The sequence below is a fragment of the Notothenia rossii genome (genome assembly GCF_949606895.1).
Source record: "Notothenia rossii genome assembly, chromosome: 8".
NCBI classification, from domain to species: Eukaryota; Metazoa; Chordata; class Actinopteri; order Perciformes; family Nototheniidae; genus Notothenia; species Notothenia rossii.
In genome coordinates, this window is record NC_136906.1 from 62,930,881 (window position 1) to 62,954,972 (window position 24,092).

General features: G+C 41.6%; 1 protein-coding gene across 1 annotated transcript; it reads left to right on the forward strand.

Annotated features, from left to right (window-relative positions):
• The first annotated feature begins 13,672 nt into the window (after window positions 1-13,672).
• dll4 (delta-like 4) lies at window positions 13,673-23,323 on the forward strand. Its single transcript, XM_079644286.1, has 11 exons — window positions 13,673-14,549; window positions 14,691-14,951; window positions 15,308-15,365; window positions 16,007-16,270; window positions 18,265-18,325; window positions 19,412-19,542; window positions 19,697-19,866; window positions 19,968-20,187; window positions 20,577-21,309; window positions 21,658-21,766; window positions 22,195-23,323. Exons 1-11 carry the CDS (start codon window positions 14,496-14,498, stop codon window positions 22,198-22,200), a joined length of 2,067 nt encoding a protein of 688 aa, XP_079500412.1. The 5' UTR covers window positions 13,673-14,495; the 3' UTR covers window positions 22,201-23,323.
• Window positions 23,324-24,092: the final 769 nt, after the last annotated feature.

The following is a 24,092-nucleotide window of genomic DNA, read 5'->3' on the forward strand; positions in this document are numbered from 1 at the left end:
TTACTCCCTAATTTTGCTCTCAAAATGCACCAGATTGATGCATTTAACTTCAACATTTAAAAAAAAATCTTCCCAGGGGAGCTTGCCCCCGGACCCCCCTAGAGGTGGTGAGGTCCACCACCTGCCCACACCCCCTGTTAAATTGTCTCACCCACATTGAGGATGCTTCCTACGCCCATGTTTTATTCCATGTGTCAAGTCAGGCAAATTGGGTCAAAATGTTATTGTATCAATGATTTGTTAACACTAAAATCACTAAATATATGCTGTAACTTTTTTGCTCTGGGCAATTCAAGGGCTCAGGTAATGTGATTACTATATGAATAATTGTCCAAAATAACATAAAATGCATAGGGTTTTTTGTTAAGTACCATACTTTCGTCGCCGGCCGGCCGATACATGCCGCGCATTAAGTGGGCCTGTCTGTCAATTAATCCCCGGGCCACTTTTTCCCCCCAGTCCGCCCCTGACATCCAGCGTAGGGTATCTGACTTTATTTCACATGAGCTCCAGTGTGGAACCCCACTGCACCCCCTGGTGGATCAATGATCCATTGCAGCTGGCTTCATTATAATTACATTTATCTATCACGGGGGCGGTCTCAAGTCAAGCTGGAGGTTTTCCCTTGAGCGAGGGCAGATCACGTACCAATCACGGCCCTCGCGTTTCAAACTGTCTGAAATGAAGCGCTACATCTGTACCTATTGCAGATTCAGTCTTCCCAGCCTGGTGCAGGTCTACAATTTTGTTTCTGGTGTCCTTTGACAGCTCTTTGTTCTTGGCCATAGTGGAGTTTGGAGTGTGACTGTTTGAGGTTGTGGACAGGTGTCTTTTATACTGATAACGAGTTCAAACAGGTGCCATTAATACAGTTAACAAGTGGAGGACAGAGGAGGCTCTTAAAGAAGAAGTTACAGGTCTGTGAGAGCCAGAAATCTTGTTTGTTTGTAGGTGACCAAATACTTATTTTACCGAGGAATTTACCAATTAATTCATTAAAAATCCTATAATGTGATTTCCTGGATTCTTTCCCCCCATTTTGTCTCTCATAGTTGAAGTGTACCTAGGATGAAAATTACAGGCCTCTCATCTTTTTAAGTGGGAGAACTTGCACAATTGGTGGCTGACTAAATACTTTTTTGCCCCACTGTACCTCATTCACACCAACGCAACTCCGGTTCAAGCTCCGTGCTAGAGCTGTTCAGGTTCAGAACCGGTTCTTCGGTTTAGCTCCGGCTCTTTTCACATTGCCCAGAGTAAGACCGGTGCTGCGTCATTGCGTCATCGTTTGCGTCATGACGTAACTGTTTGCGTGCCTGCTTCATAAAGCCAAAGCCCGGAAACCCCTCACAGCTGACACCGACAACAACAACAACGGCCGATTGTGCTCCAGCTTCCTCTGTACCTCTTCGGAAGACCAGATTCCCAGTAGGTAGCTGGTCTCTTCAGTGGACCACTGCTGCGTTTCTTCATCGTTGTGTACAAACTGGATAAAATGCGGGCTTTTTCTTGTTGTTCAGGAGTTGATCCCGCCCCTGCCCCTGCCCCCCGCCTCGACGTAGGCCTAAGCGTGACGTATGTGGTGCTTTTGCTCTGGCCAGACAATTTTTTGGTGCTTGAAACGAACCGGATTCTGGAGCTAAGAGGCTGCTCCGCTGCGGTGTGAAGAGGAAAACCCGGTGCTTTTCAAGCTCCAGCTCCGAACCGGCCCTGAAACACAGTTGAGGTAATGAGGTAACAGCTGATTCTGACAGCCCCGCTTTCTCCTGCCGCTCGCTTGCGGCAAACCACGCTTGAAAGTTTGCCGGGGAGACGCCTGGACAACAACAGCGATAGCTAAATGGGTGGCTACAGATTAACATTGTGGAGGACGAGGGGCTGCGTTAGATAATAACTGCACATCACAGCGCATTATTTTGACCCACAGTAGGAACTTCAGTCTCATGCTTTGACTGAAGATGAAGACAGAGGAGCGGCATTTCGCCGACAACTGTAAACAGGCTTGTCTGTTTGAGCAACTGGCTCAGTGCAAAGAAGTAGACAGGGTTGGGAGAGAGTGTAAGAGAAAGAGAGAGGTTGTCCCAAACATTGTTTTTATAGGTGAACCTCCCATTTTTGACATCAGACATCTAATTTTGTTTTTCGACACCTCACACTCCCCAAAACCACGCACCCAAAACTTCAAAAGAAAAGCCCTATAGATGTAATGCTACTTGAACTCATACTACTACTTACATCTGATATCTAACTCCTTCAGCCTATTTTCAGCTACAGAAAACCATTCAACTATTACATTATTCAGCTATTTCAGGACATTGAGGCTATACATTTTGTTGTTTATACCTTTTTTAAAACCTTTTATTTTAAATATTAAGCTTCTTCACTATTTTTCCTCTTCCAGTTTAGCGTTTCACTTTCAAGTTTTCAACAGTCCTTGCAATGCTTTTGAGCTGTAACAATTTTGATTCAAATCATTTCTCTTTTCTGCATTTCTCCGCTAAGTTCAGCAACACACTTACTTGGTTTCTGTAGCTAAAAGCAGCTCCAGAGACCATTCAACTAATAAAATATTCAGCTTTTTCAGCATTTTCAGCAAAATTCATCCACAAATGTACACAGTTTACAGCATTCGCACGCTTTTTCAGCAGGAAATGCATTTTCTAGTTTTAATTAACTTTGTCATCCTATCCCAATTTGATGTAAGCTTAATGCACAATTCTATCCCGAAGCGTTTGTTCCTGACTCTAAAAAGTGGGAACAACCTTTAAATGACACAATTAACTTTTCACTGACATAGTGACGTCATGTGCTGAAGTCATGCGGAACGCTGAGGGACTGCAAGTAGGGGGAAAAGAAATGTGGCGATTGAGTCATCTCCAGTTTACCTGAGCTAAATGACAACATGCGGGAACATGTAGTTACACCCAGAACCTCTGAGAACTGCTCAGAAAATAAGGAAAGTTATTCAATATGAGTTGTGTTATGACAGTATTAACCAACGTCTTAGATATGAAACGCCAGTCCACTATGTTATACATTTCTTATGTAATATGAATGCTTCTTATTAAAAGCTTACAATCATTCAACCACCAAACCTTGGGTCATATGTTCCAGACAACTGATTCCAGGGCCCCATGTGACCACTATTTATCCTTAAGCAACTGTCTGTTCAAGGCTCCAGGCTGACTGTCACAAAAGACAAGCAGTGGGTAGATAAAACAGTATTGTTTCTGCAGTGAGGTACCCACGTGGTTGCCATTTAACACTGACAGTTACAGCCCATCATTGATGCTGATTTACCTTTCAGATTTTTAAGACTTACTTCGTCATAATTCATACTAAGACATGTGAAGCTAAGCTGCGAACGAGTAGTCTTTTTTCACTTAGGAAGGTTCCTAACTGAGGGAATTGACCCGGAAGCAGCAGCCATGATAAGAGCAGGTCCAATTCATTAAATGTGAAACAAAAATGCTTCCTTTTTTAATTTCCTTTAGCTAAAAGTACATTCGACACTCCTCTACAAAGGGGAAGGATTAATACCGTCCCATAATACCTTCAGGTAGGCAACATGCAAATTGATGTACCATTTAAACCATCACTGTTTAATGTTATACTATGAATACATTGGAAACATCCTTCTTAGGTAGTGTGATACTGTTTGGACAGATTCAATTGTACAACATTGAGTTTGCCATATATTCTTTTCTGTGTGTTATGAATAAAGTTGCTCAAAAAAAACATTACGTAAGCGCATTCTGTTTTCTTTTTCCCTATGTCCTTATGAATCCTCCTCCACATCTTTCATTGACCTCATGGTGTAGTTCTTATTCAACCGCAGCTGTTGCTCTGTCCGTCCCTGTTTTCATGATCCACAGTCGGTCAGTTTCCATGATGAAAGTACTGAGACGTGTCAGATGGGTGTTAACATCCATAAACAACTCATGTCAGACCCGTTTCTGTGTGCATGTAAACACAATACGACATCAGAGTAATTAAACTAGTTGTAGGGACTCCAGATTGGTCTCCCACTGTTTGTTGTTGTATAAGTTTAATTATTCTTTTATTTTCCACTGATCGAATTTGACTTTGACTTAAATGTTTCACAAGAAGGAACGAGCCAAGCTGTTTTGTATTTGCAAGTCAATGTGACTCAAACTGCATTTTGAGTGCATTTCGAAATCTGGAGGATTTAGGTATTTGATTATAACTGAATAGTATTAAGTTTACTTTGAGCTCATGTCAAAGCATTATTGGATACGTTTTCTTTCTATGGTTTCAACACGTCTTTTTCTTTACCCTATAAGTGTGACTGAACCATGTCACAGAATATATAATCTGGCAAATAGGCATTAATGAAAGAACACAGATAATACTTAATCAGAAAAACATGTCTACTGTGCAGCAAAAGCTACAGAGCACACTGTCGTCAGAAAATAAACAACCATTTTAATTTGCTTGTTCGTTCTTTTTCCTACACTCAGCTTCAAGTGGTCGAAATATGACACTTCAGGGGATGCTTCATAAAATAACAAAATCTCATGTTTGCTTAGATACACAGGAGTTAACAAACATTTCCTAGGTTGTTTATTCGCTAAAAAAGAATCTCTGACAAGTGAGCCTCACCCGGTTGCTGATGCAGCGATTCCCCTGATTGCGTTGTCCCGGCTCTCGCTAAGTGGCGTGTTCATCTGCAGCATTTTGTGTTTATTAGTTTTAGTGTATGACATTTTCCCAACGCAACGTCTTTTTCAAACAAGCCTGCTCCAAGCACGCTGCTTTAATCACAAACTCCTCTTTTTAAGGTAAATATAACTGGAAAGCCTGACAGATAGGCCTTAGACAAAACTAAGTTTGTGGTTGTTAGGCATGATATTTGAAATTTCAGACACATACACACGTGCACACGTCCATACGTGTTTGTGTGTATGTCTGTGTTGGCCCCACTGAGAGGGTTATTACAAAGAACCAATAGGAGCGAAGGACCACACTCTAGCACATCCTGTTTGACTTGACCTCAGAGGATATTCTCCTTTCCCAAGCAAACAAACCGCCGGGCTTTTGGATCGTACCAACGTCGGAGGGGAAGGGAGGGGACGGGAGCCGGGGGACGTCTCTGGTGGGGAATCAGTGGGTAGTTTTGCAGCAGACAGAGGCTAAAGAGCTATTGCTTTGCCAAAAGAGCAAAACAGGTTTTATCGCTGAAAAAAACAGAGAGGTGTGTTTCTTTGTTGTGGGTAACCCACTCTGACAAAAACTGTTTCAATAAGCATACAATCTTACAATGAACCAATGATAATAATCTAACCTCAAATGTTAACTTTCTGGCCTTCCTGGGGCTTCAACCACATCTTACGGTAATCTTGAGCAAACTAAAGCTTATAAATGCAATATAAATCAACCAAGAACTCAAGGCACATGAGAGACTAAATAGAAGCCACAAGGGCTGCAAGGTTTTTTTATTTTCAAGTGTTTTCAACAACATTTCGGAAAATTGGGGGAAATAATGGATACAATTCTTGAAACCCACTGAGCTTCAGTTTAATGGTGTCTACTACGACAAAGAGAAGCAGTAAGTCTCTCCATCCAAGATTATAAATCAATCAGTTTGACAAATTTGAATGAAGCTGACAAAAACGACTTTTTGGATTATCAAATTAGTTTCTTATACATTTTTCGTCAATTTCATTATCAAATAATAGACTAATTATTGCAGGAGGAGGTACAAAACAACTAGTGTGTCAATCACAAGTATCATCACAATGCGATTTTATATGAAGTGTTTTGACATATCTAATACTTTGCATAAATCCAATTCTGCCATTATATGATTTTCATTCAATTCATTTCAGGGACTAAAATAAGACGATATCATATGGCTATTTAATTGGGTCAAGTCATGAAAGTCAACTCAAATATGACTTAACAACAATGTAAAAGGGGAATTTCAAAATAAAGGCATGACATGTATGAATGTTTGGACTTTTTCATTGATGATATCGGATTATATCCCTAAAACGATCCATCAGTATGGATCGGTGTATCTGTGTGCCCCTTCAAATACACACATGAAAAATATAAGGCATAATATCTATAAATACCCACTGGAAAAAAAAGATCATACATCTCAAAACTACAATTCTGGGTGTTCAGAATATTTAGTTTTAATGGGATTGTTAAGCCACTTTTAGGGTCACACCCTTTTAAACCTGACCCTAATCAAGAAACAGGATCCAACCAAACCTCTATGACATCACTCAGGACCCCCATCTGACACTATTGTATCACTGACATCGCGTCATTTGTTTTGCGTTACGTATTATGCAAAAATACGTCCCCTGCCCTAGCTGTATCTGATTAATCCATTATTTGGTTAAATCGCCACAGCCCACTCCCCGCTTGATGCTGCTGCTGCTTGGAGACTTTTGGGATTAATGCCGCCAACTGACACTAATCTCATTGTGGTTTAGGCTTTGGAGAGACTGTGTACACCCACTTCACTCTCACTCCCAAACACTGGCGTATATGGCACCAATCCGCTGGGACATTCACGCCCGAGGAGGGATTTGTTTAGTGGAATCTCTCACTCACTGCTCATCTCATGGGTGGTTAGATTTTATTTTGAAATCACTGATATAGGAACTCTTTGCAAGCTGAAAAATATACAAATAAGCACTTGAAAAGAAGTAAATATGCTTAAACTGGTATTATTGTTCATTTACAACATATTAAAACTTTTATTTTTACAGCAGGAGTCCTTGCTAATATTATGGTCTTGACTACATGTTCATAAATTCATTTTGACCATTTATTATCAGAGTGATGCAAGTCCTTCCACTTATCTGAATGATTATTAAAGGTTCTCTGTTCACAGTAAATGATATTCAACGCTTTTATCAACTTCAGGAGCTGCTGTCACTATATTTAGCCTATACAGCCTGTGTTTCCATGGCTACGAGTGTTGAAGTGTTGTTGAAGGCAGCAAATTTACACAATCTATATACTCTGAGATCACAGGAATTACTGCATGTCTCTCGTTTGAATCATTTCCATGGGTTCCATAATACCATCCAACCTACATTTCATTAGCTTGCAGACATGCTGGTTCCAATTTAAAGGGGGTTTCCAAAATGCTCTCAGTACACTGACACATTTTGAGAGGGCCATTTCTATTTTTTAAAAGGGTGCAATTGGTACATTAGGGTTTATTAAAATCCCTAAACATGTGAGATTTCAATGATGGGTGCTTTATGCCAAGTTTGATTTTCCAGATTGGTGTACAGAGTGAATTCCGCAAAGCGCCTCTTCAGTTAAACTCAAATTCAATTCATTATGTATAGCCAGACAACTTAGACTTCTTTTTATTCTGTGCTAACCCTTATTGTATCTTAAGCATTAAAAAACTAAGCAAACACATTAATCTGTCTCGTGGTGTTCTCTTCCCTGAAGTTTGCAGTACTTCTTAAAACCCTGTTGGTTTTATGTTGCCAGTGTACTCGTCAAAAGGCCAGGTCAGTGCCGGTGCACTGCTGTTTGTAGTAAACACCAAAAAGTCAGAGAAAGAAAAAGAAAGTTCCAAAACAGAGCATGGGGGCGAAAATTCACAAAGCGGACAGATGAGATTTAAGGTGAAGGCAAGATGTCAGGAAGTATTGAACTTGAAACTTGTTTAAGCTACTGACCGGTCAAACCAACCTTCTGTATTTATCTGAATTCTACCTTGTGGGAATACTTAAATTATAATGGCAGGAGTTTCACTCTGTTGAGACCGAAAACAGAAAAGTAGAAACATGTTTTTGCAGATCAAACGCAGCATAAAGGACTTCACGTTTTAGAACCCTTTACAATATTAAACGTCCACATTCGTTGGATCAAAGAAACCGGCAAATCTTAGCTACCCGACCTCAGCGGGTCATTTCCTTCACCTGCAGCAAATGAGAAATCCAGAGAGACCCCAATCCGAAGCTGATTTTCTCTGACTTGTTTTATGTAGGTCACCGAGGCTTCCTTCAGGGAGCTCTTTCAGGTGTGGCTCAGAGGTACCGGTGTACAGCGGGGAACTTGAACCTCTTAAGAGCAGGTCGTAAATCTACCGTCCTCCCATGGCCCTACAGCCGACTTCACCGTCAATCTGCTGCAACATATTGGCCTCCCTTCACTTAAATCACGTTTTATAATGCTTTTAACGATAAAGCCCAGCTGGACTTCAAACATAAGCTGCGTTACGGAGCGCAAATATGACCCGGGGGCCCCCTGATCAATATAACAGGTGGCCCGTCAGCCAGTTTAACAAAATCAGATAAATATGAGCGACACAGATATGTAGTATTGTGGCTACTCTGTCTGCTGTCATGTTATGTGAAGTCTAAATCTATTTCACTCTGTGCTTCTGTTACATTTCCATAACATGCATGTCTGCGATACAAAAATTCAGGCTCTAAATTAATCCATGTGTTATCTGACAACAGTAGAATCAGTTATTTACTTTTCCTCACTACCTGCAGTCTCTAAAAGCCTCAAACTGACCATATGGCTTTATCTCGGCATGAAAAATAACATTACGAATGACGAAAATGTGTATTAGTTTGATGTCTGTAATCTATTTTCCGTCACATGCTGCATGACTAAGATGGACAACCAGAGTTAGAACCGGCCATCTTTGTTGCACAAGAAAACATTTTAGAGCTTTTGTTGAAACAGCATAGCAGATATTACAATACGTTTTAAGGCATGTCAGTTAATTGACCATATTTAAATACTAAGTCCTAGTTTTTTACAGAAGTTATGAGATGATGTCTCTTGTAAAACTCTCCCTTTGTACTATCGTCTTGAGACAGCCATGGTGGAACTTTTCACTTATTTTTGCCCACACAACTGATATTTTGTATTTTGTTTGGTGAAAGTGTTCTCAGGGCTTTCCTAAGAAAAAGTAAAAAACTTGTCTAACTAAAAAGATTAAATATAGTACGATAATTGGAGTTTCTCAAAAACTACCCGGTGCAAGATCATTTAGGGTCTAAGAATTCAGGAGTTGGGTAAAAAATATATTATGCACACATACAGTATATATTGGAAGACTATTGAGAAAAATGAGATTATTCATGTGATCTTAACATTTTGAGGTACCGTTATGAAGTAAAGTATAAATTATATTTATAATATAGTTATTAGTGTACTTTGGACCAAACAGAACAAATGTTGTGGCATTTTCCTTGTTATACTAAATATAGTCTTTAGGCTCAAATGGGATATGTGAGTGTTACTTTTTCCTTATAAAAATTGAGGGTCTAAGAACAAAGGAGTGTAGTATGCGGTACAGACTGTATACCCTTTGTGATTTTGGTTAAATCAATTATGTTGACTCGGCTTGAGAATGAACATCATCGCCATATCAGAAAACATAACTATCCTTAAGTTTGTTATTAAATGTAAGGTCTGTTACAGATGTATTCACAATTATACTAACAAGCTTTCACTGCTCAAGTCAGAAGAATTTCATTGCCACTTCTGCACTGTACCTTTGTGCATAATAAAACCTTTGAATCTTTGAATCCTCTTCTCGTAATGTTCATGAGAAGCAGGTGATAAAACAGAAAGGCTTACGTCATGGAGGCATTCTTGTTTCATATTTTATAGAGCAGCATTCTCCACATTCCATCGACAACAATAGATATTCTCGTGTCTGCTTGCTGACCAATCGATCTGTTTACACATCCTTGTCAGATAATCTCGGTTTATTCACGAGAACTGGCCAGAATGGTGAGAACAGGAACTGAGGCTTTCTCTCCTCAAATCCACAAACAATCGGAAAGGCCTCTGTCAAGCAGAAGGAACAATCTGGAGTTGAACTGCAAAGCTGCAGGTTTTCTCTCTGAGGATTGCGAGGCGAGGGGAAGAGAAGGAGACATGAAACAAGATGCTTTATTCGTCTTCCACGAATATGTTTGTAAGCACACATACAGACATCAAAGCTTTGGGATGAAGACTTGAACTGAGGTCTAGTCAGTCCCATCCCGCTGTGTTGCTGGAAAGCAAAGAGCTTTGATGCAACATCTCAATATATGCAGCTTGAGGTTTAGTGAAAGGGTCCAAACAGCCTCGGTATGAGAGCAGTTGGTTTGTTGTCGACTCCAGTTGCTGCCTGGCATTGCATAAGCTTGTAACAATACAATGCTTTTCAGCATGGCATGTTATAAATAAAACCACAGAAAGCATTGGTTGACAGCTATAAGCGCTCCCTGTAGCTCTGCCTGTATATATCATGCGACATGTGTTTAAAGGAACTATGTGTGAGATGTGGCCGGAATTGTAATCTTAAGGGATATCAACAGAATGTGAAGTGGTTACATTGTTGACGTTGTTTGTTAAAGACATGCATGTATTGTCATGCAAAGATATCTACTGGAAATTAAAAATGCTAACTGACTAACCCTGGCCCGTCCTGTTTTGTAATACCACTTGAGGCGATCGTGAGGTCATGTAATTTTGATAGTACGAAGTTCTCAGTTTAGCTTCTCAGTAGCCAGGTTATTGGATTAAATCCAAGTTGACAGAAAGGGGAAGAAAAGCCTTGTATTTTCATTTCATCCTCTTCTTTATGAACCCGTTAGCAGCTAGCAGTTAGCTTGTATTCAGCTAGTAAAAAACCTTGGTGCCCAGAACTAATCCCAGTGGAATACCTGACTCCCCGAAAGATGCACACTTTCTGTTGCTGCTGTTTCACAAGTTAAATCGAGCACTATCAGCCTGTTGTGACACCTGCCTTTAGTACAATAAACAAACAAAGCCAGTACAGAAGAGCAACACAAAACATATGTAAACTATAGGCTGATTATATGATAGCGGTGTTATGTTGAACTGTTTCAGCAGTTTGATTGGATTATGTTTTATTTAGCCCTGCTGTTACTTAATAGCCTTTTTTTATATATATATTAATATAAATGTAAACTTTGATTATATAGACCCTGTAGTGGAGTAAAAATGCCACCCCCAATTTATGCTGAGCTTTTGTAATGTTTATAAACTGTGATAAAAGTTTTCTTGCTTTTGTTTTTCATTTTTTCATTCAAAGGATTATAAAGTACTTCACCATAAACTATTTTACACACAGTTCTCTTATAATGAACAGGGCCATTAAGGTAAATCAGTATGTGTGCTCAGTATAATAAAAGCTGAGCCCATCTGACATTGACACCATTATGACTAAGTATATAGCCAGTGTGTATGGTTTTCTTTAAAAGGTGTGGAAAAGAACATACGGCTCACATATCATCCCAGAGTCGTCGTAGTGCAGAGAGTTGTGTGTTATCAGCCGTGCTCACCTGTCAAACCTTCTATAAATGGCAATTGTCGCCTTTTTTATGGCTCTTTAGTGGGTAGCTGGACTGGAGACATATGGCTATAAAAGAAGATAAGGTAGGTAATATCACCATTAGAAAACATTATTGGCAGGCGATGCAAAAATGAAGGCAATCGCAAATCAGTTAAGTCTAGATGAGTAATGTTGCTGTTTAGCACACAGAAATACTGTGCCAGTGAGTTTAGTTTATTCTATGAAGAGTATCAACACAAAGATTCTGTGTTCAGTCGGAGGTCTCATTTCATTAAATCACAAAGAATCACAAGAATTGTAATGTCAACAAGTAACAGAATTAGCAGCTGAGTGCATATAGACACAGAGAGAAGCTGCATGACAAGCGGTCACACAATGCCATTGTGTCTCTGTGGACCCACCGGAGACACAACAGGTGTGTCAATATGACAAGCATTCAACCAATCCACTATGCGAGGCCTCGTATAAACACTGAATAAATATAGATGCTTTCCATTTTCACTCTCGGCAGAGCACAGCTACCATAAAAAAACAACAGATGAAATGCAAACCTTCAGGGTCAAGAAGAGTTCAAAGGGAAAATCACTCAAGAAAAGCATGATAACTATTTGTAAAATGATTTTAACATCAACTTACCAAGGCTTGTAGTATTTATTCCTATATTTTATAAGGAGGAAAGCGATACATTCTGCATGTCTGCGAAGATGTGATGTGTTTCCTTTTAATTTAACAGATTCAAAATCACCACTAGCAAATGTGTCAAATTCAAACCACTAAATATTTTATGACACATTAGCAATTGGGAAAGATTAAAGATTGGTGTTCATTTCTCAATAAAGTGTTTTCATGTATTTGTGTACAACTTGTAAGGTATAATAACATAAAATATGAGATTTTGACTATGAGATGAGACTGTTCATAACGCTTCATAAAAGAATCACAGTCATATTCAATGTTTTGGTATTTAATAATGTCTCCATTGACCTTATCATCATATTCCATAGAAGCCTACTGTATCCTCTTCATGTGGCATAATTGTGGACAAAACGTGTTGCCTCATGATATTCCCACTTTCCACAACATGGGAAATAACACATCCTTCTGCATGTTATCACAGGATTACTGTAGTATCTTTTTTCACAAACGCACAACTGATGCCAAAGAGAATTTAGATGAACAGGTTGGAGGAAATTGGCCGGTCCCCTCCGCGAACAGACGACAGAAAATGGTGCTGCCAGTCTCCCACCAGATGGTAAATGAGAGAGACACGGGCGATCGGATAACAAATACATCCAATCAGACGATCAAAAACAGCCCATGTATAAAGGGAAAAAAACAAGTAAATATTCATGCAATTTAAACCACTAACCACAGCATGTAATCGGTTACATTTCTATTTCTATTTCTATAGGGACTACTTTCTTTTGGGCTCTTCCAGAATAATCAACATGACTTTAATGAATAATTGGGTGTATTTTATAAGCGGGTGTAAAGTTAACTCCATGGTGCCCAACTAATTCATGAAGGGATACATTGTTGGGTTATTAGTTGGTTGCATCACCAGTGTCAATTTTGGGCCACCAAATTAATTATTTAATTTCAATCCGGGCAACCTCGCTGCACACACCCCATGTCATTGCTATTAGCTGTAAAAGGCCAAGGGGGGAGAATAAACCAATTGTACAGATCTAGGTGATTGTGTGTGTGTGTGTGTGTGTGTGTGTGTGTGTGTGTGTGTGTGTGTGTGTGTGTGTGTGTGTGTGTGTGTGTGTGTGTGTGTGTGTGTGTGTGTGTGTGTGTGTGTGTGTGTGTGTGTGTGTGTGTGTGTGTGTGTGTGTGTGTGTGTGTGTGTGTGTGTGTGTGTGTGTGAGTGAGAGAGAGAGAGAGAGAGGGAGAGGGAGAGGGAGAGTGAGAGGGAGCTCATTTGCATACAGCTGAATAGTTATGTCTCCCGTCTCGCACATTACACCCGCATGAGGGCGAAAGAGGGACACGCTTCGCAACAATAGGAGGCACGCTGCCTCTAAACTGTAAAACGCATGGGTGGGCATGAAGGAGCACGCGCCGCCAACAAGATAAAACACACTTTGCCGTGCGTAAAAGGAAACGTGTATAATTGTATTGGAGTTAATTCATGTGTGTAAAACGACACATATTGTGGGTTTATTTAATAAATAAATATAATATATATGAGTATATTAGGCCAGCACAGTGTAATTGGTTAAGGCATAGGGTCTGTTTTGCTTTTCTAAATGTCACAAAAAATAATAAAAGAAGAAAGTGTTTCCAGCATAAAAATGTCTAGTATAATAGTGATAAAGCCCGGGGGAGAGTTACTATGACTCCAGAGAGTGAAGGGTCTGAGAGGAAATAGTGCGCACTACGCTGCAGTGTGAGGGCCAATTAGGTGTGCAATTGACTGGAACCAATGGCAAAAGGGTGCAAGGAGGAAGACAGTAATTGAATTCCTGATTTCTATTCTCGAAATTTTGGCTCCCCTTCATTGTCCTCACCCACTGTCCGTGATGTGCAAATGTGCATCCTGGCGCATTGTGCGCTAAAAATATGTCAACAGATGTTAGGGGCTTGTTAATAACCGCCCAGTATCATGGTGGTCAGCCAGCGCAGTGCCAGTGGGTTTTAAATCTGGATAATTGTTGTTGGGTTGGAAGGGAAGGGGGTTGAATATGTGGAGTGGGCGGTGGCTTTTGGAGTGATTGACAGTTTATGTAATGAGCAGCGCAGTGCAAGTCTATATATCGAGGAGGGGACACTATACCCTTCATTCACGAGTAATAAGACGAGTGGTGAACATCCGTGGCGCACTGACGCACCCAAGTTCAGCACCAAAACAAGCGCACAGCGGAGGGGCCATTGTGGAGTACAGTACCACGCAAGGAGGGGACGCCTGCTGACAGAAAGAAGCACGGCTGTGTGGATATTTGCTCTTCCCTCACCTTTGGATAACTTGGAAACGCTTTCTCTGGACGCGTTTGACGCACGCCAACAAGGAGCTACGGGAGAACTCCCTGGGAGTGAAGAAGGATTTATACGTGTTTTAGATTTGAATTTTTCCATCTGTTTACCTTGGTGTAAATACTTTGGAATAGGAAGGTTTTACTGCTTTATTGGCTGGTGACGCGGCTGCCCTGGAGAAGCGAGAAGGATGGCAGCCTGGTTCACCTTTACCATCGCATTCAGCACCACGTTGATATCACAGGTATGAAGGAGGATAACTCATCTCCACATCTCCTCGGCGTTAACACATGGAGAGCCACTTTTTTCATTTATTTTTCAAAGAATAAGCAATATGTAATCGCACCAACCTTTTTCCTTAAATCATATTCCCCTTCTCTTTTAGGTATTTGGATCCGGTGTTTTTGAGCTCGAACTGCACGAATTTAAAAACCACAAAGGTTTGCTGGCAAACGGGAATGCATGCAAACCCAACTGCAGGACATATTTCAGAATTTGCTTGAAGAACTATCAGGCTGTGGTCTCGCCAGGTGACTGCATCTTTGGAAGTACAATGACAGCGGTGCTGGGGACAAACTCTTTCAGCGCCAAGGACAGTGGCACTTTACCTAAACCGATTCAGATACCGTTCACCTTTGGATGGCCGGTAAGAGCCTGCAGAAGCAATGTATTAGTTGTTATTACAGCGAGCGCCTTTATGTTGTTTCAGGGAACTGCCTTGCATTTTGGGAGCGCACCAGTTATTGGTCAGATCATAATCCATTTATTAGGTAACACTGTTGACAAACAGATTTGACTGCCAATGGTTTATTTCAAAATCCAAAATGCCATCCAATCATCATTGAAGCACATTTAGTGTAATATATGTTCAACAATCAACAGTCTGTGAAACAGAATATAAAAAATAAAGCTTTTCTTTTGACATTTTTTTATATTTTTGATTGGAAAAAGTCACAAAGAATCTAGAATGGATATTAATCATCTGCTGTGTTTTCTCCTTAGGGGTCCTTTTCATTAATAATTGAAGCCTGGCATTCACCTTATGGAAATCTACCTGTAGGTAAGTGCAACGGTTTTTTTAACCACGGGAGGGAGCTCTGTCAGTACATTTAACATATGAGTCCCTGTATAGTTTACCGTTTTTCATCAAATACATTCACAAATATTAAATACATCTCAGTCACTCAGCATTTCCCTCCCGTTAATTGTTCATAATTTCACACATTTTCATGCCTATTCACTCCTTTGTTATGAACTTCAGAACACCTTTTTCATTCTTATACCCAATACAATTGAACTTCCTCTGGTTTATTTTGGTCGTGGGAAAGAGCTGTGGGCTTTGGTGAGAATATGCAGTGCCTGCCAAAAACCCCTGACTACATCTTCCTGTATTTTACACCTTACTCTGTTCCGCCCTTTGGAAGAGGGGACTGAGCCTGGGAATGTTTTTGCTGATGGAAAGAAAGAAAGAAAGAGGAAATTTCAACCTGAGTTTATCTTTCATCTAGGCTGTATGGGATTTGATAAGGGATGCAGCTTGGTACTGGGCAGATTATAAAAGCGAAAGTGGATGATATTTGAACCCAGAAGCTATTTATGAGGCATCTATTGACATAAAACCACAATCCTTCCAAGAATTAAACAGGTTATTATACCACCCTACATGTATCCTGACTTTCTTCTCTTTTTTCCCCTCTTCAGATACCAACAACCCTGAATTCTTGATAAGCTTTATTGCCATCCAAAGACAAATGGGAGTAGGAACTGATTGGTCTCAAAACACGCAGACGGGAAAGCAGACCGAGCTAAGATATTCCTACCGATTCATCTGCAGCGAAAGTTACTATGGAGAAAGTTGTTCCAAAAAATGCTCGCCCAGGGACGACCGATTTGGCCACTACACCTGCAACCGCGACGGGCAGTTAACCTGCCTGCCTGGCTGGAAGGGGAAATACTGCGAAGAACGTAAGCAATCTACAACATATGAATTACTGTATATCTGCAGTCTGGGCTTGCTCTATTGTATTTTAGTTGACACCAGAGTTTTGTTGTTCAGTGTTGCACGGAGCCCGTTTCTGTGTATTTTACTGAACACCAGAAGGTCTTCCAGATGTTTGCAAATGACTTAAAGTGAAATCTGTTTCAACCTGTAGTTTGATGAGAACTCTTTGTAGGATTTGGTAGACAGTCCTTACCTTAAAATACTTGTTTTCAGCAAGAATTCCTGATTGTGTTTGACCTTTGCCCTTCATCGTCATGGCTTTGGCCATGGAGAAAGAAAAGATGTGAGCGTGCACCAGGTACAGATATCAGTAGTTATTAAGCTGTAAGATAACCCAAAGGTCATCATCATTAAGGCCACAAGACGCTGAGTGCTATAACAAGTCATGACGTAATGATATATGGGAAGCCTGACAGACAATTTTGGTGTAGTACGCCTTATATAATTTGCAGTTATATAATTCTGATATGTAATTGGCTGTGGGTTTGTGAATACTCATTGAATATGGGCTGAGGGAAAGGCGGCTTTGCATGACAACAGGCACATTGTACTTGTGCTAACCCACTTGGCCAAATCATAGAGCAACACTCCCATGTTTTGGACAGCTCTGAATCAGTCTATGAGGAGGCCTGATGCCATTTGGCTCTACAATACCAAGGGCCCTTTTCATCAAAACAAATTAATCAAAGAGTGGATGGAAGGAGGCACTGTGGGAGTAATAGTTACCATGTGCTGGATGTGTGGCCACATGGGTGACAGCGGATCTGTCATCCTTGTCATTCAGTGGTGAAAGAGAAATTGGCATGTGCTATTTTGACTGTGGCGCCAAATTTTAACCAGATGGGCTCACGTGTTGCAATTACAGACACATCAATCGTCGGTGACTACAGAAAATATACATGAGAAAGATGGATTGGGCATCTTTCAGACGCTATAATTTCCCCTCTAACTCACACTCCCATACATCAATTTAAACAAGCCTGGGCATTACTAGGCCTAGGAGGTTGACGAAACGCAGTTTTTAAGCACAGTAAAGCACATTGTACAGTTAACAAGCATGCAAGCAGTAGTGGTCCAAATATTCCTAATTAAACCGGAAACAAAAGGCTAATGAGCACAGCTGTGAAGGGTCACTTCCTTGCTTACTTCCTTATTGACACTATTCAAAAGATTCACAGGTGTGCATTTACCTGACGTTTCTTTACGGGTTGTGTCTAAAAAGACGTCCTCCTCAAATAATACAGAGAGTTTGTGTTTTTTTTTAATCACATCTGTTCATGAAGTAGGCTACTGTACAGCGCGTGCCCGGTAACATAATCCGCAGACGGAGAGGGGTGCGCGGGCATTAATAGGAGGAGCTCGAGCGACCGCACGCGCCAAGGTTAATCGCGGCATTATTATCCGCCACGCGCCATCGATGTTTAGTCCCTTCCATTGTTGGGCGCGCGGTAGTGGCAGCTGCAAATATGGTTCTGGCAGACCACAAACAACAATAGTGACAGCTGTCTGCTATTGAGAGCAAGCATCTGTTCTCCGGACTAAACCGGCCGCTTACCGTCAGTCGCCTGCTATGTTGTCCCGCGAATCAGTGTCAGGCCAGACCAGTACACTTAAAACAGGACAAACAAACCCTACCCATAGCAGCTGGGGGTGTGGCGGACAGGTTTAGATCAAAATAAGGCCTCCAAGGAAAGTTAAGATACAATGAAGCCTCACGTACTTAATGTAAGGTCACAGTTTCAGGCTATTTCAGGAAAAGGGCCTTGGTTGTTATGGAGTGTGAGGCTCATACAGTGTTGGTTTACATCCATAGTATTCTTATGACAAGGCCAGTATGCTGCCTATAGTGCTCCTTACTGGCGTTTTTGAGGGGTGGGAAATTAATATTATGTTGCCTCACAAAAGAGCATGTACGTTTATATATAACTGTATCTTTGTATTTTTTCTTCTGCTTTAGCTATCTGTCTGGAGGGCTGCAGCGAGAGGAATGGAAACTGCTCCAAACCAGGCGAGTGTGTGTAAGTATGAATAATTATGAAGTGTTGAAATAGGTGTTGGCTGTTGTGTAGGAAGGAACACATATGGGAATAGTGCAAATTACATCCACTTTGGTTGAGTTTCTCAACAAATCTATTATTATGAGGTGCATTGTCATGTTACCATCAGCAACTCTGTCTCCTGCAATTATGTCAGTGTCATCTCTTGGGCTTTTCTGTCATGTATTTATAAAAAGATGTTGAAGCTCACTAAATCAAGAAAATCTAGAAAGTATTTTCCCTCATGTTCTCTCTGCGTCACTGACTGGTTTCTCTGCTTCCCATGTTCCTTTCTTTTCACTACCATGTCTCACTCACCAGCTTAGGATAATTCACACATCGACTCACACTGGCCGTGAGATATTCCCCCTGAATCCTATTCTGCCCTCTTTGTAAACATAAATCCATCATAAAATGTAGGTTAAACTCTTCGGATACTCTACAATGTAAAGCTGCACCCATGCTCACTCAGCAAAAAACCTTAAAAGTACATCTTAAGTCCCATAATCTCATGGCTCACTGCAAACTGTGCTGAGAAACGGATATTCATGGGAAACAAGAAAATAAATAGACTTCTGGCTTTCTGCCAGAATTCTTGAAAGCAATATTTTACCTTTGTGCTATTATAATATTGTTCTTTATTCTTAATACACTGCATATACCTTAATGACTGTTTGTCCTGTAGTTTCTGCATTCACATTGTTGCAATAACAAATGTGTTGTGATGTAATGAGGTTGGGAAAAAACTATTAATGCTAATGCATGATTTGACTCATTTATAAAAAGACTTTGGAAAAAAGTGGTATTATAAGTGGCAATGGATGTATATCATCAGCATGTAATGACTGTAACCATCTGTGGTGCAGCCATTAATGTCTGGTTGGTGTACTATTGACTGCTGATGTCTTAATGCTATCTCCAGCTAATCCATGACAGCGCTGTTAAGCATCATGCATGTTTAACTAGAATCAAAATGGCCAATTTTAGATACTATATTCATTGCAATTATAGAATCTACAATATGAGGAATAGATGATTAATCAAATACCTTTTTTTGTCATTTTGCAGATGCAGAGAAGGCTGGCAGGGCACGTTCTGTGACGAGTGTAAGAAGTACCCGGCCTGTAAGCACGGCACCTGCCAGCTGCCATGGCAGTGCAACTGTCAGGAGGGCTGGGGAGGCCTATTATGTGACCAAGGTACACACATGGACCACTGCTGCTGATGTTATCATATTACACTGTTTTCATTTGAATAAAAGCATTAGTAAATTAGGTTTGTGCATTCATGGCTTTGTAAATAGTTTTTCGTTTCTTGATTCCTTGTAAACAAACACTCTTCTCCCCCCCCCAGACCTGAACTTCTGCACCCATCACCGTCCGTGTGTGAATGGTGCCACCTGTATGAACACGGGACAGGGCAGCTATACGTGTACCTGCCTGCCAGGTTTCAGAGGGGTGAACTGTGAGCTGGAGATGCAGGAGTGTGACAGCAACCCCTGCAGGAACGGAGCAATATGCACAGTGAGTGGGAAACAGATACATTATATTGTGATATATTAACCCTTACTATTATTATTATTTTTGCCTGCTTAACTTTTCCTTTCTTTTATCACTTTCCACAGAATTTAGAAAGTGGCTACATGTGCACGTGTCCCCAAGGTTTCGAGGGGTCCCACTGTGAGCACAGCCTTCTGACGTGCGCAGACTCCCCGTGTTTCCACAGTGGCTTTTGCTGGGAGACGGACAATGGCCGAAGCTACAAGTGCGAGTGTCCCCGCGGCTACACCGGACTCAACTGCGAGAAGAGAGTGGACAAGTGCACGTCGCTTCCCTGCGCTAATGGTACAGTCTTCCTCCCCTTTCTGAACTCCCCCCCCCCCCCCCCCTCTTTTCTAATTCCTGCAACTAGAAGCAGTGCTGAACAACAGGAATTGGTGGGAACTCGGTGTCTATTGTCCTACTTATAAACACTCGGCAGCTCAGAGAGCAGCAGCTTGTAAATGTCGCCGCAGTTGTTGATGAAAGGGGGGACAAATATCCAGCATGCCTCGATTTCTGTCTTCTTGGAAACTATGAGATTGCTCTGTGTTGGGAGAACAATACACGGCGCTCTGGTCACACTGTGGATTTGAGTTGTGTGAACTGAAAAGCCCTCTTGGGAAAGTTTTTTCTTTCTCATTTTGTCACCAATGTTCTGTGATAGTAACCTCTCCTTTCTTCTTCTTATGTAGGTGGGCTGTGTCTGATCCACGGTGGCACGCGTGTGTGTAGCTGTCGTGCGGGATTCATCGGCCAGCGTTGCGAGATCAACATCAACGAGTGTGCCGGGAATCCCTGCCTCAACAGCGGCACCTGCCAAGACCGCATCAACGACTACACCTGCACCTGTCCAGCGGGCTACGGGGGGCGAAACTGCGAGAGAATCCTGGATGAGTGCTCCTTACGAACCTGCCTCAACGGAGGACTTTGCAACGGGGGCGGCGGGCCTGGGAAGCCTCCAGCATCCTGCATCTGCCTCTCAGGGTTCACCGGACCCCGCTGCGAGTTCTTCGCCGCCGTCACCTCCCCGGTGGCCGAGGGAGAGGGTCAGGACAGCTTCCAGTGGGCGGCTGTGTCCCTGGCCGTGGGACTGGTGGCGCTGCTGGTGCTGCTCTGCATGGTGGGCCTGGCTCTGAGACACATCCACAGGCAGGCCCAGAGAGAGAGGGCCGACACGGAGACCATGAACAACTTGTCCAACGGTCAAAAACACAACCTGATCCCAGAGTGCCAGCTGAAGAACAACAACCAGAAGAGGAGCCTGGAGGTGGACTGCGATTCGGAGAAATCGAACTTTATCCATAAAAACTATCACTTGGACTCTTACAACTCCAAAGAGTTCAAGGACGAAAAGTCGCAAGAGGATAAAAGTCTTATTTATGTGAAATGTTTAGAAGACAAAATGCCCTTGAGTAGAATGTACAGGTAAGAGGAAAACATTTTACACTTTTTCTGTAGTAAACTGTTAAGTGTTTTAATATAGTGAGATATTTCCATAGATCTGCTTTTTATTGTGTTCATACAGCGGTGTATATTTGCAGCCCTGCTGAGTTTAAATGACTGTTAATGGGTGCTCTCACGCACTGCCTCAATTCAGATGTTTGAACCCCACAGAAAGCCTCCAACTGTTATTTTCAAACTTGTAAACACATTGTTCGTCATTTACACAAAGTCTATACATATGTTTCAGACAATTGCTTTTTGCTGCCTCTACATAGCTCTGCCATGTGCTTCTAGTTTGCGTTAACACAGACTTTTGATTTGTGTTTGCAGTGAAAAGCCAGAGTGTAGGATATCAACGATATGTTCCTCAAGAGACTCCATGTACCAGTCGGTATTTGTTATAGCGGAGGAGAGGAAGGAGTGCGTCATAGCGACCGAGGTAAGCCAACAAAACAAAAATGTTACAAAAACATCTTCATCAGCAAATCTTCCATTTGAAATGCATCATGTCGTCCCGTGTGCACCATCCCTCACTATTGCAACAACATCTATGACGGCAGATAAGGAGTTTATTCTGGGTATTTGGTCCTAAGCTGGGGGGAAGCCTTAAATTGCATTTTTTGGTTTCTGTAAATTAAACGTCCGAACTTATACTGATTCCTTACACATGTTTGGCTCTGCTTGGTCTCAAAGGTGCTATGCTTAACTGCTGGGGCCATTTTTATGTGGAATTTATAAGATGTCCAAGTAAAATATAAGGTTGACACCAGAGCACATGACCTCTAAGAGTTCAGAAGGTGCTGTGAGAAGCATTATCGGGTTATTTCATTGCTCTGTTACTAAATCTCTATTTCCCCCCCCCTTAAGGTATAAACTGTGAGGGGTCTAAACGCGAGGGAACGAAGGAGAAAGACACAATCGAGGCAGAATAAAAAAGAATATTCTGGATTGTTTACAAATGCTGAGAAGAGACTGGAGATTGTTTTAGATGTCCACTGCTGCTCTGGAACACTTGAGAACTGGAGAGGGCGGAAACCTCTCTGCTCAGAACTGAGGAAACTTTATGTCGACCGAGTGTTTGTATGCAAAACATGTACAGTGAAGGACCTCTGAGAAGAAAAGACTGACTACTCAAGGTGTGAAGAGCATCGGCGAAATATTAATTTATAATCTCGGCCATCCTGGAGGCGAGGGTGGATCACTCCGACCCCGGCCTCGTGTGATAATCATGATGACAGCCAACCAATCAGTAAAAAAAAGGTGCCTAAGATTTGACCCCCCCCCCCCCTTACAAACACTCACTCCTGCCAGCTTCGCCTGCTATGCAAGACTCCGGGTCGAGTGAACTCACCCGCTGTCACAATCCAACCTCACGAACTCTGAGAGTTATAAATGTCTGAAACTCATCTTCAACTGTCAATCAACGTGAAAATGGACTTTTCCCATGCAGCGGTGAAGATTGTATGCAGCCCAAATTCACTAGAAGCCTTAACAAAAAGAGGGCGTTTGAACGCTCAATTTGTGCCCTTGTCTGTCCTTGGATCATTTGCACTACAACATAAAATTGGGAGGGGAAATAGTTTCTAATCAACGGGGATTTGAAGAGAAAACCACAGGAGCGCAATAGTCAATGCTGTGCCAGCATGATCCAAGAGAAAGGAAAAGTCTGCATAGAAAAAAAAATTATGCAACCCACCTGAGGAAGAAAAGAGACTCAAACAACGACTGTCACACCACTGCCTGCCTATAATACATTTCAAAAATACAGAACCAATAATGTAATTTTTTTAAACGATTGTTTCCAGAGTTTAATTTAAATATGACACACTGCTCTTTATATGTTTTATAATATTATTTTGTATATAATGCATATTTATAAGGACCAAACTTCTGAAGAATAAAACTTCTTGAAAACAGTTTTTGATTTGATGTCAGTAAGCGGAAAAGGAAATTATTTTTGAGGTGTTTTTAAACAATGAAATTGAGTACAAATGACGATTGAATGTGTCTTGTATTTATTTTGTATTAAGATGAGATTATTCAAACCCATATTGTTCAATCAAACCGTCAAAATTGGGAGTAGCTTTATGAATATGAAACCCAGCTGCTCCCATCATTTTGTTTCGGACATTATCTATAAAACATGAAGCCCCCCTGACTGTAGCATCAGTACTTCGAGTAATTCCTTGAAACGCCTTTGGCTGCCACCCCTCGGTCTCTCTCCGGCCCTAAATTTGCTTGAAATTCAAATCCGTTTCCAGGGATACCACCCCTCAAGCTGGAAATGGCGAAACAAAGCCAGGCGCAGGGCAAAGGCGAACGCCCTCCCCCCTGCCCCCCCCCACACACACCCAAACAGATGCCGTGCGGGGGGGGGGGGGGGGGGGGGGTCTGTAGTGCCATAAAAACAGCAGCATATGCCAGGCCTCTCGCCCCGTGTGCATGACACAGACCACCTCCCATAAAAAAAAACACACTCGAGCACTTACAGGCTCCCCAACTGCCGGCCTCGCCTCCAGGGTTAAGAGCAATATTTCAATGCCCCCCAGTTTTGTACCACCCACTCCTGCAGACAAAACTGAGGATGGGGCTCTGGACACCAATGAAGAGATTTTTGGGAAAGTTGACTTTTATCAGAGCCATCTGCTCAGTCTGGGAAAATGCTACATACAGTCTTCATAAACCACCATCCTCTGACGTTTAAGTGATGTCACGAATGGATCTGTGCTAAGAATGTGTTCAAGTTAGTGGCCAACATTGCAATA

Bases quoted from the DNA above. Each gene is read 5' to 3' on its own strand.
- dll4 (XM_079644286.1), top strand. From the start codon at position 14,496: ATGGCAGCCTGGTTCACCTTTACCATCGCATTCAGCACCACGTTGATA. The intron at 19,543-19,696 runs GTACACACATGG...TCCCCCCCCCAG, and splicing joins AGGCCTATTATGTGACCAAG to ACCTGAACTTCTGCACCCAT. The intron at 19,867-19,967 runs GTGAGTGGGAAA...CACTTTCCACAG, and splicing joins GGAACGGAGCAATATGCACA to AATTTAGAAAGTGGCTACAT.